Source organism: Miscanthus floridulus, chromosome 5, assembly GCF_019320115.1.
Source record: "Miscanthus floridulus cultivar M001 chromosome 5, ASM1932011v1, whole genome shotgun sequence".
Lineage (NCBI taxonomy): Eukaryota > Viridiplantae > Streptophyta > Magnoliopsida > Poales > Poaceae > Miscanthus > Miscanthus floridulus.
This window is the reverse complement of record NC_089584.1, coordinates 59198935-59211388: the sequence shown is the minus strand read 5'-3', so window position 1 is coordinate 59211388 and position 12454 is coordinate 59198935. Positions and strand designations below refer to the sequence as shown.

The window sequence follows — 12454 nt, the reverse complement described above, 5'->3', positions numbered from 1 at the left end:
TGGCCACTGGGGCACACGTGCCATGACGCCTCAGGTCTTTCCCGGCCGAGCCAAGGGCACCCATGAGCATAGCCAGTGCTGGTGGTGCTCACGTGCCGCCGCTCACCGCCGGATCCCACCCCGACGGCCGAAATTGACCGGCCCCGGGCGTCCCCTCCCCTATGTTTCAAATATATATTTTAATTGTTTTGAATGTTTCAGGGGTATGTTGTAATTGTTATATATGTATGTTGCAAAAGCAGATCGGGGTGCTGCACATGTTGCATATTTTTTCAGTGTTTTTAGTGGTATGTTGCAAGCATTTTGAAAAAAAAAATATTTCATCTGTTTCAGACGCATGTTGTAGCGAATGTTTTTTATTTGGATGTTGCATAGGTTTCACACACATATTGCAAGTGTTTTATCTGGATGTTGCATATGATTCACACACACGTTGTATTGTTTTATCTGGATGTTGCATATGTTTCATACATATGTTGTAATAGTATGTTTCAGAAGTTTCATCTATGTCCGACGTATGTTGCATCCAAGTGTTTCAGGGGGCACGGTGAGTAATGGGTGCACAGCCCCGGCACCGGGGGATGGGGCGCGACAGAGCTGGGGACCGACAGATAGGGGCGCAGCGAGCTAGGGGTTGGCTCCTAGGTCCCGCACACGCGGAGAGAGAGGATGTGGTCAAGGGAAGGAGCGGGGAGCAGCGGGGGCAGGGTGTGCATGGGAGACGGGGACGAGCTGCGCGGCCCTCCATTCGGAAGCAAGGAGCAGCGGGTGCAGCGTCGAGGATGGGGTGCACGAGCGAGTCAGAGCAAGACGGACGGGCTGCACAGACGTCTGGACACGCACGTACGTCTAGAAGTCCGGACGCTAGCCACGCCTATAGTACTTTGTGAGAGATGCCGTCAAGTTCCCGCGGACCAAAGCAAGAGGTCGGTCACCTCGTCCATGCTTATCGCCATTCGCCTGGGACAGGGAGCTCTGCTCTACAGGTACAAGGAACAAGCAATGGAACTCGTGCTGATTTCCTATAGGAGTATGCATGATCAAGTTCAACGCACGAAAGTTATCTCCAGTCATCACATGGGCATGACGCAAGCTAATTGTCTTCTTGGAATGTAATAATAATAATATGGATAAATGCCGGAAGTCTAAATATGAACTGAAACCCTATCCCAATTCCCAAAAGCTTCTCAAATAGTCCCCTCCTAGGAGTGCAAAAACAATCCAAGACCATTGCACTGTATTTTTGACAGGCTCTAAGCTTTCCATCAAAACATAAACACCCCTGGTGCGCGCTAAATAACATTGCATTCGACAATGACATCTGGATCAAACATTCTGCCGACCTTCTCTTGTAGCTCTTGGGTTGAACCGTCGCTCCATAGATCACAGTTGATGACCAACTTTTTCAGGCTTGGTGCATGGCCTCTGGCGAGCTCCTCCACGAACTGCACTTGTCCATAGGAGTTCCTAATGAAAGTAATTTTCACCTCTTCAAGGGACTCAAGAGTAATGCCATCAGCCTTGCAACTCTCCGGCCAGCGACAATAGCAAGAGAATGGGCAAGGATACCCCTGGAATTAAGATAAGAAAAAAAAACAATATGAATCTATTAGTGAACAATGGATATGATGTGACGTTATGTCCGCTCGAATTATGTGTAGTTCTATCTTTCATTCGAATAATCTTTGCAAGAGCTTAGTAGCGAGAGCTTGTCACCCGAGTGGGGGCATTAAGGTGATATGGATGCTTAGCAATGACTTCTAGGCCAAGGTCCGTGGTGTGCCTTTGCTGGCCTGACCGTCCCAAGTTGGTAGTGGTAGGTGGGGTCTAGGCAAAAGTTTGGACCTCCCTAAACCTGAAGTGGCAGGAATGGTGTGAGGCTGGCTTCAAAGAATCTCTGCTTATCATGCTACTAGTTTTCCTGTTATGGTCGGTAATAACTATAGGCGCCATTGTCGGGGCTAATTAGGCAGGAAAGGGTCAAGGAATCAAATCAGGAAGGCTTGAATTTGGGAGAGACAAGAGTTTAGGAGAGAATGAAGTTGTAATCTCCTTTTTTAAGCAGTGGTGGTCAAGGAATAAACAGGCAATTACAACCCAATTCTTATTCTCATCTCCTTTCTGTGTTCTCTCATCTTCTTGTTCCCCACACCAGCCACCACGGGTAGGAAACCGGCAGTCGAACGGACGGCGACTTCCCACTCCTATCCTATTCGGTCACTTCCCCACGGTCATGACAATTTGGTATCAGCCTCCAGTAATCCTATCATGGGTTACGGCAACATCGACGAGATCAAGCAGCTCCTGGCGGCTCAGGAGGAGACCGTCAGTGAGCTTACCTTGGTCGTTAAGGGATTCCAGACCGTCTTGACTGATGTCACCGGACAAGGTCTTGAACATCCTAGCGCATCTGGCCAAGCTGGATGGCCAGTCCGGCACCACCAGCATCGTCGTAGTCGACAGTTTCGCCTGCCGGCTACGTCACCCACCGCGGCCTCTACCACCAACACCCACCCTGACGGCGCCTCTGTTAGGCAGCAAGGGCCTCCTCGGCAACAGCGGCTCCACCGGCAACGGTGCTCCCCACCGTGCCCCCGCTCGGAGACGTGATTCATCCTAGTGAACGATTCTGATGGGGATCATCCATGCGGGGAGATGGAGGGCCTCGTTCCCCACTACTTCAAGATGGATTTTCCACACTAAAACGATAAGGATGATCCACTGTCGTGGCTCGATCATTGCGAGCAGTTCTTCACCGCACAACAAACAGGGGAGCACCACAAGGTATGGCTGGCCTGTTTCCATCTGAACAGCGACACATACCATTGGTACATGGCCACGGTACATGATCATGGCCTGTATTTCGTGAGCTCTGCAGTGTGCGCTTTGGGCCCCCCATCCACAGCAATGCCCTGGTGAACTACACCATCTCTGGCAGACTAGCTCCATCAACGAGTACTAGAGCTACTTCTTGGCGCTCATCAGCCGGACCGATCCACTGACAGGCAAGCAAGAGCAGTAGATGTTCAGCTCTGGCCTCCTCGACGAGCCTTGCTCCAACATCAAGATGCACAAGCCCCGCGATGTGGAGCACGACATTAGCCTCGCCCGTGCGTTTGCCCGCACGCCATTTTCCTACCACGGCGACCATGGGCAGGCGTTTGCGTAGCACCGTGCCACGCCGCTGGCCCTACCTGCTCCCCTACCGACGTCGAACAACCGACACTCCACCCCGCGCCATCCACTGGCTCTCACCCATCGAGATGGCGGAGCTACGCTTGCCTCTTCTTCATCGACCATGAGGATGCGGACCCAGACGACACCACCACTCCGCTTTAGAACGACAAACCGATGGAACCCCAGGTCTCCCTCTACGCGTGGGCTGGGGTATCGAATGCGGACACCGTGCGCCTATGGGTGTGCGTCATTGGCCACAAGCTCCTTGCCATGGTGGATTCTGGATCCACGAACAACTTCATCAAGGCGGACGTCGCCCACTGCCTCCGCATGCATCTCTAGCCAGTCCATACCGGCCTCAATGTTCTAGTCGTGAATGGCAACTGGTTCCACTGCACCGACGTTAGCTGCGCCTTACTGGTGGAGGTGGGCGGCGGACCCTTCTGCCTGAACTGCTTCACCATCGCGCTTGGTGGCTACGACCTCATCCTCAGTACTGATTGGCTCCGTACATTGGGCCCGGTCTTGTGGGACTTCGCTAGCCTCACGATCTCGTGTGTGGTCCGTGGCCACCGTGTGACTTAGCAAGCTGTGCCGACGCGCTCTCCACCAGCCTATCGCGCCCTATAGCCCGAGGCTCTCCTCGATAGCCTCCTCGAGGAGTTCAACTCCCTCTTCACCAAGCCGACTCAACTACCACCAGCCATGCCCACGACCACCACATCCATCTCATGGAGGGGGCGCAGCCGGTGGCAGTGTGGCCCTACTGCTACCCTCAACTCCAGAAGGACAAATTGGAGCACCACTGTGTTGAGTTTTTGTGCCAAGGCATCATTCTCCTGAGCAACTTGGAATTCTCCTTGCCGGTGCTTCTGGTATCCTGGTAGTTATACATGGACTACCGCACGCTCAATGCCATCACGATCAAGTACAAGTTCCCCATCCCAGTTGTGGAAAAGCTCTTGGATGAGCTCTGTGGCGCCTACGTCTTCTCCAAGCTAGACCTTCGCTCCAGGTACCACCAGGTTCACATGAACCTCGCCGATGTTCCCAAGATGGCCTTCCGGACTCACCATGACTCGTTTGGCCTCACCAACGTACCAGCTACATTCCAAGCTCTGATAAATGACATCCTAGGCCGGTACCTTTGCCGCTTCGTCCATGTCTTCTTTGATGACATACTAATCTACAACAAGAGTTGGGAAGGTCACCTTCGCAATGTTCGCTTGGTGCTTGAAGTCCTCCAGTAGTACCAGCTCGTCCTCAAGCACGCCAAAGTGCACCTTCGCCGTGCCCACTGTGTCCTACCTGGGCCATGTTGTGTCCGTGGCCGACATGGCCATGGATCATCAAAAGGTCCACGTTGTCGATGTTTGGCCCATTTCGTAGTCCCCGCGCACCCTTCGCGGCTTGTTCGAGCTGGCGAGCTACTACCGCCGCTTCATTTGCGGCTATGGTGCGACAGATATGCCCTTCACCAAGCTACTAACCAAGGAGGAGTTTTCCTAGACAAAGGATGTGACAGCTGCATTCAACGCCCCCAAGCGCACCCTCTCCACAACCCCGGTGGTCTAGTTGCCAGACTTCAACGGGCCCTTCTTGGTTGAGTGCGACGCATTAGGCTTTGGCATGGGCGCTGTCCTACATCAGGGCCACGGGCTAGTGGCGTTCTTTAGCCATGCCATGGCTTCGCGCCACTCCAACTTGGCGGCATACGAACGCGAGCTCATCATGCACGCCTAGGCATACGAACGCAAGCTCATCGTGCACGCCCAGGCGATCTAGCACTAGCACCCATACCTCTAGGCCACCGCTTCATCGTCAAGACCGATCATTTCAACCTCAAATACCCGTTGGATCAGCGCCTCTCCACCATTCTGGCAGCGCCAACATCGTCGTGGACGCCCTCTCCAGGCGTGATTTAGAACCCCTATAGGTGGTCGCCATCTCCACGCCCCTGTCCATGATCTACAGGAGCTCATCGCCCAGGAGGCCATGGGACGGAAGGGGCCCGACTGGTCCGTCGTGGACGGGCTCATCACTATGCGCCGTCGGGTCTTCATTCCTACATCGTCGGCTCTGCTTCACCGCGTGCTGGAGCACATTAACAACATAGGCCATGAAGGTATCTAGCGCACTCTTCACCGCCTTTGCGCTGATTTCCACATCCCCGGTGACAAGGCGCTGGTGCAGGCCTTCGTTGGCAACTGCGCCGTCTGTCAATAGAACAAAACCAGTCTCTTGCAACCTGTGGGACTCCTTCAGCCCCTATCGGTGCCGGCCTTGATTTGGAGCGATGTCACGATGGACTTCGTCGAGGGCTTCTAGTGCATCAACAAGACAGTCATCCTGATCGTGGTGGACCGTCTCTCAAAGGTGGCACACTTCATCCCCCTTGGCCACCCCTACACGGTTGTCTCAGTCACCCGTGCCTTCTTCAACGAGATCGCTCGTCTCTATGGCCTACCTGCGTCCATCATCAGTGACCGCGACCCATTCTTCGCCAACAACCTATAGCGTGAGCTCTTCAGCCTCTCCGGGACCAAGCTCCAGATGAGCTCCGCCTTCCACCCACAATTGGATGGATAGTTTGAGACGGTGAACAAGGTCATCACCATGTACCTATGCTGCCTGACTGGTGATCGGCCCAAGCAGTGGTTGCACTGGCTACCATGGCCAAGTACTGCTTCAACACCGCCTTCCACTCGTCCCTGAGCACCACTCCCTTCAAGCTGGTCTATGGCCGCATCCGCTAACTATGAAGACCTATGAAGCTAGCGATGCTCGTGCCCTAGCAGTTAATCAGCTCCTCCAAGATCAAGATATGTTCCTACTCGCCGCTCGGGAATGACTGCTCCAAGCTTAGGAGCAAGCCAAGTAGCACTACGACGCCAAGCACACTCTGCTGACATTCGCCGTCCATGATTGGGTCTGGGTCAAGCTCCTGCATCAGCCCTCTGCTTCACTCCCAGCCGCATCCAAGGGGAAGCTTGCGTCCCGCTTCTATGGGCCATACCAGATCCTAGAACGAATTGGCAACGTCACCGGCCGCATGCGGCTTCCAAATGGCACCAAGATTCACAATGTCTTCCAAGGCCTTCTGCGGCACACCTCCAGCAGCAGATTTTCCTCTACTGTCGATGCTCCATGGTCAAGTCATTCTGATGCCATCTGCGGTGTTGCATAGCCATTTAGCCCGTGGACGGTGGCACATTCTTGTTCGCTAGGAGGGCCAGCCCGCCTGCATTCAAGCAGCAGTGCCCATTGTTCGAGCTCAAAGACGAGCCCTTTCCGAAGGAGGGAGAGAGATGTTATGGTCGGTAATAAATATAAGCGCCACCATAGGGGTAATTAGGCTGGAAAGGAGGGATCAAATCAGGAAGGCTTGAATTATGGAGAGGCAAGAGTATAGGAGAGAGTGAAGCTGTAATCTCCTTTATATGCAGTGGTGATCAAGGAATAAACAGGCAATTACAACCCAATTCCTATTCTCATCTACTTTCTCTGTTCTCTCATCTCCCTGTTGTTCCCCACACCAGCCACCACGGGTAGGAAACCGGTGGCCGAACGGACGATGACTTCCCACTCCTGCCCTATCTGGTCACTTCCCCACAGTCATGACATTTCCAAGCACAAGTAGTCATCACTTTTCTCTGCCAACCAATAGAAGATCCAATGGCACGCTTTTCCCTAACTGTTCAACACACTACCCATTGTTTCATGATCACACCACTCTTAGCACAGCGGAAGTCACTGCACACCAAACTGTGATGATTTTCTTGTCGATCAGTGTCTGCTGGGCCCATACTAACTTTTGCCACTCAACATTGAAGTTACCCCATGGTCTCAGTCCGACCTACAGTATGTAATCACACTCCGCTTGTAGCTACACAAAGGTGAGCCATAATCCAGCACAAAAGAAGAACAAAACTTTGGCTATCAGAAATCTTCACTTAGGAGTAGGTAGTTAGACTGAAGGTTGCCTGTGGCGTATGATCAGTTTGTTGAATAACCATTATGGTCTGCCACCAGCCCCCCACCTCAAGGAAATCAGAAAGGACTAAAGTTGCCTTGAACCAAGCCATCAATAAAAGGACACATTTGCAGAAGCATGGAGATTACCGTCAAGTGGCCAGAATCGATCTTTATTGAAACCTTCCTTGTACTGTTGCAGCTCCTCAAGAGATGAAACATGCTTGACGCGAAGCTGTGGTCATAATCCCTTAATGATACTCGTAACTTCAGTTTCTCACACTTGGGTAGTGCAATCGTTTCATTCAAGAAATTTGTGTATGCCTCTGTTCCCTGCCAGGATGAGAAATAATGTGATCACAAGATCAGAAGGCAAAACAGTTATTTTTCAGGAAAAATATGACTGCTACCAACACACCTTAAAATTGCAGAGGTTCAGGTTCAGTTTCAGCACATCAACTTTGTCGAAACGATGCATCAGGGAAGCGACCACACACTTTGAGCCCAAGTCTAGCAGCCGGAGGTGACGGCCAGCATTGCCAAAGCGGTGGCACTGAGGATCATAGCCAGTGTCACCGTCCCAACTTATCTCGGCCAGCTTTGGGGCAGAGATATCTGCCTTAGTGGCATCACATACTGTCAGCACCTCAAGCTTAGCGGCGATGACTTCTAGTTTCTCGGTGTTTTCGACGTCGAATGACAGGGAGTCAAGCGAGTCGGAGCGTATGGACACGTTGGAGGCAGCAGCCAGCCTGACGAAAAGGTAGAGATTCCTCAGGCGCGGGCACTGCTTGGACACCAGGGCGCCAAGCTCGCTGCCTTCCATGGTGGCGCAGCTTATGTGCAGGTCGGTCAGCAACATGAACGAGCCCGCCGGACAGAGGCAGAGCCTCCATTGTCGTTCGAGCGACAGAGTGATTCTCGCCGCTCCATCGCACACAGGAAGCTCGAGCTCCTCTTTCCTGGGCTTGGTAGACAAGAAGAATTTCATCTGGGATGGCACTTCGATATAGAGGTCTCCCACCCGGCGCTGCGAGGCGAAGCGTAGCCACAGGGCGACGCGGCGCGCATGGACTCGGAGGCCATGGCAGTACATGGCCACCTCGAGGCGCTGGACGGCCGGGGCGGAGCACGCGTCGAGGGCGGCGTCCACGGAGTCCAGGAGCGTCGCCCCCGGCTGCTCGTCGCAGGTGCCGAGGCGAAGCTCGGGCAGGCGGGCCCAGACGTGGCGCCAGCGGCGGGAGAGCACGCTGGTGCGCGCGGCGGCGCGAGTCGATCCGATGCGGAGGAGGATGGAGAACAGGATGTCGTCGGGGAGGCTGCTGATGCGGTCGCCCGCGCCATGGCCGCCGCCTTCTTCCATATGACTCAATCGACGGAACGGGACGGATTAGTAGGGCTTCCGTGCCGCGTGGGGATCACGCCAGATGTACCTATCAGATCTGAACTGACGACCTAGTCATCAGAGATGGAGAATGGTTGCCTGGTTGGGGCGCTGCCGGCCGGCATCGGAGACGGGAATGGAACAGCACCATGACAGTCACATGATCACAGTGCAGTCGGATCTCCAGAGAAGGTTTCTACAAAAAATTGCCAGTACCTGACCGATGAAGAGGACATGGGTGACCAATTTTGCAAGTTCTTCACATGATTTGATGGCCGGAGGGAGGGATCTTAGGCTGCGCCGCTGGGGAACTCTGCGAGGTGGACGATCAGAGACAGTGGCGGCGGCTGCCTGCGATATGAATCGATGAGCGACCTCAGATGGGCCTAGGGTAAGTAGACACGTGTAGTGGGCTGAGTAGGCCAACAAATGACAGCCCAAATACCATCTATTCCTGTAAGGGCTCGTTAGATCCTTTCTAGACTAGACTTTTGGCTTAGAATCTGACATTTCACAACTTTTCAATGTTTAGATCTAGATATATATAAACAAACTTTTCAAAGATTAGAATTAGACTATGTTAATAGTTCAGGATGTCAAATAGACTTTATCAATAGAAATAAATAAAAAAATATGAAAATTCAAATCCCAAAATTTGATTTAATCTTAGAAAATTTATTTTAGCTTAGGAAAAGTAAGAATCTAGTCTTAGATATTTTCTAAATCATGCTCTGTTTTATTATGGTGCATTGATTGGACTTATTGGATCTTATATGGTCTCTTTATTTAATTTTTTTACTAATAGATCTCTTTTATCTATTGTAATTAGTATGTGTTGTACGTAGAAGTTCGAATGACTTCAATGACAACACAAGTAGTATCATTAAACCACTTCATAGTTAAACTCTAGCTGAGCAACCTCAACCAAAAGGAACAAGACTGATTTGCAATATTTTGCTTACTGATTTCAACATCATTCTCATGTGCCAAGTTAAGTGCTAATAATTCAAATCTGACCAAGCAGAATTCATATGCATGTTTCTAAACAACAAAACATTATGTGTAAAAATGATGTTTCCTTGCGATGTGGTGGTGTCTAACTAGTAGGACCTACAAATCAGGTTGCTAGATTGTTCATTTCGTGCCCAAACTAGAAAAGGCTGCAGCCATATCTGTCTTCTAGGCCAAATTGTTACATGTGCTCATACTAAATAGGATCAAGTATATAAGGTGGTTACACACTTGAACTTCCATGTAGTACTATAAGTCATTGTAGACTAATTATAACAGAAAACAAGAGCATATAGTAGTAAATAATCATCAAAATGAGACCATATAAGATTAAAAGTATTCTAATCTATGCACCATAACATATACCACGATTTGAAAAAAAAATCTGAAATTGGCTTTCACGTTTGTTTGAGCTAAAACAAATTTCCTATGAATTTTCTGAGATTAAACTAGCTTTTGGAATTTTAAATTCCACAATTTTTTTTTAAAAAAGATATCTGGGTGATTTTTAAGATTTATTTCAGTATTTTTTTTTTGGGAAAGTCTATTTTACCTACCTAAAAGTAATAACATAGTCCGACTTATCTTCCGTTTGGCTAATGTTGCGCCACATTGGACATCCAATGTAGTGCCATTTCAAACTAAACTACCTTAAAAACCACCCCAAAGAGGAACAAAAATTGGTTTCAATAGCTAAAGAAACAAAAAAATCCGGTTTTCTAGTTTGTTGCCCCCAGTTCGTAGTTCTGATGGAAGGAAGCCATTACTCCGATTCTCTTCCGATGAATGGATGATTTTGGGTATATAATGTAGTGGATGGCTGAATTCTTCATGTCCTGAAGGACCTGAATTGAATATAAGTTGATATTACTGTTACATTGCATATGTTGAGGAGACAGTATCATGGGTATAGGAAATTTGCTTTTAATTGCTCTCAGTTGTGCTCTGAGATGTGCATGGTTGTTGTTGTACTCTCAATAGTGTGTAATGCGCGAGCAGTGTTGTCAAGGTGTGTGTCTCAGGTTTTCATTACCGATTTTCCATGCACGACTGCATGGGCAACCTCCAGGTCTTGCGCATGGCTAGCCACCGCAGACAATAGATGGTTGCGATGCTAAGTCAGAATGTGGTCTGGAGTGCAACCTAATGCCTGGCAGCAAAGAAAGCCCTAGGCGATGCGATGGATCCAAAAAAAGTGCTGATGATGTGGCAAGCTTCAGTACGGAGAATGACAATTTTTATAGGAGTAGTTGTTAGATGAGTCTAATTTTTTTGTGGTTATTTTATAAAATAGATAAATAAAATAAAATATGCTGGACTATCGTTGCCGGTTCGTCGTTTCAACCGGCAGTTATCTTCTGGTGTAGTGGAGGGCTAATCTTTGGAGTTGATCTGAGACAAGGACCTTGCAGTATTGATGCTAGCAAAACGGGGGAAAAAAACACCGACCTATAGTAAGTAGTGGCTGTATGCTTGGGGTTCCGCTACTTCCATCGATGGGTTGTGAGATCGTTTCCGATTGCATTTCGTTGACAGGCTTTGGAGGACCCTATTTGACCCCGCCGGCCCACACGGACACCCAACGTTGCTCTATGTTGTGCTGCTAATCGAATACGCATATGTTCCCGCTTTGTGGCCGGAAATCACCAGGACGGGTGGTGATTCGATCTCCAGAGCATCTCGGTTCTCAAAAGGTCCAAGTGGCCCAACACATGTACCCCTATCGCCTGTTCCGTAACGAAATGATGAGTGAGCTAGCTTGTGCAGAAACAAAATTCCCATCGTCGGGATTCAGCGATGATGAGGGAGCGCGAGCGAGGGAACAGAATCATGGACTAGCAGCTCCACTTTGTGCCCTCTCTCCTGCCGCCAATGCTCGATCACATCTTAAAACAAACTTTGAACCTGTATATATGCTCTACTCATATGCGCATGGGCCGGTCCATGGATTCAAAAGCTAGGTGACCTATCTCTTCTTTAATTATATACTATAACAGTGCTGCTTGCTTTTTGTCCACAATGAAAAGGTGCTTGTTTAGATGTTCTATTTTAATTTTCAATAAAAATATTTCAAAGCTGGAGAGAACGATCTTCTAGTTACATAGAGGGTGGTGGACCAAGCTAAGACCACCCACCCATGCATATATCATGTATCCACTCCGCGGCAATCTCCGGCAAATCATAGACCCTCGACATCCTAAACACGCAGGACGATGAGGGGTGGGCCCTATATATGGACTCTCCTTCGTTGTTTTTACGTGTATCCCTAAAATACTACCGTTGTGTTAGCACGAGCTATCTAGCAGCAGCACACGGACGACGACAACCACGTTGCGTCCGACACGCCCTCCACCTTCTACTACGACGACCCAACCCCTGACGTCGTCTGGTATAGCTCCTGTCTGCCGAAAAACTCTTGGATTTAACTTGCAGTACACGACCGCAATGAATATACATATTCCTAGATGGAACAAGGATATCTTCAAATAGAAATTCATCCGTAAAAAAAAACATTGCAGATGATATAGATTGGTAACTAACTCAGAGTCACCGTCGCTTGCAATAATAATACCTATGATTTAACTATTTCTATATATTGCTGATGGTGAATCTTGCCACAGACACTCAAGTGGATACCTTATTCTACAGTATATGTCTGCGTGGATTAGACCTAAAGCCACACATATTTATAAGATGAGTATAACATACTTTGTGTTTAAGATTTTGTGGGAGATTTTTCAAGACACGTAGTATTACCCATGTGACAGGCACTAATATTTATATATATATACTCAAACATGTTTACAGGATGGTACGAAGATGCGGCGAAACTTATTCGTAGATTTATTGGCGTACGAAAGAAATGGATATCAAAGATTTCCTCTTACCGATATAAAACATTATCTTAGC

At 49.4% G+C, this 12454-nt stretch overlaps 1 protein-coding gene across 1 annotated transcript; it reads right to left on the bottom strand.

The window, feature by feature from the left end:
* Positions 1-1110: 1110 nt before the first annotated feature.
* LOC136452226 (putative F-box/LRR-repeat protein At4g15060) lies at positions 1111-8879 on the bottom strand. Its single transcript, XM_066452853.1, has 4 exons — positions 8750-8879; positions 7568-8591; positions 7300-7482; positions 1111-1571 (listed from the first exon to the last, which is right to left on the bottom strand). The coding sequence occupies exons 2-4, from the start codon at positions 8510-8512 to the stop codon at positions 1293-1295; spliced, it is 1407 nt and encodes a 468-aa protein (XP_066308950.1). The 5' UTR covers positions 8513-8591; positions 8750-8879; the 3' UTR covers positions 1111-1292.
* Between the last annotated feature and the right edge of the window lie 3575 nt (positions 8880-12454).

Coding starts and splice junctions, on each gene's coding strand:
- LOC136452226 (XM_066452853.1), bottom strand. CDS start 8,512: ATGGAAGAAGGCGGCGGCCATGGCGCGGGCGACCGCATCAGCAGCCTC. Junction 7,483..7,567: donor TGAACCTCTGCAATTTTAAG/GTGTGTTGGTAG, acceptor TCATCCTGGCAG/GGAACAGAGGCATACACAAA. Junction 1,572..7,299: donor TCGATTCTGGCCACTTGACG/GTAATCTCCATG, acceptor TCTTAATTCCAG/GGGTATCCTTGCCCATTCTC.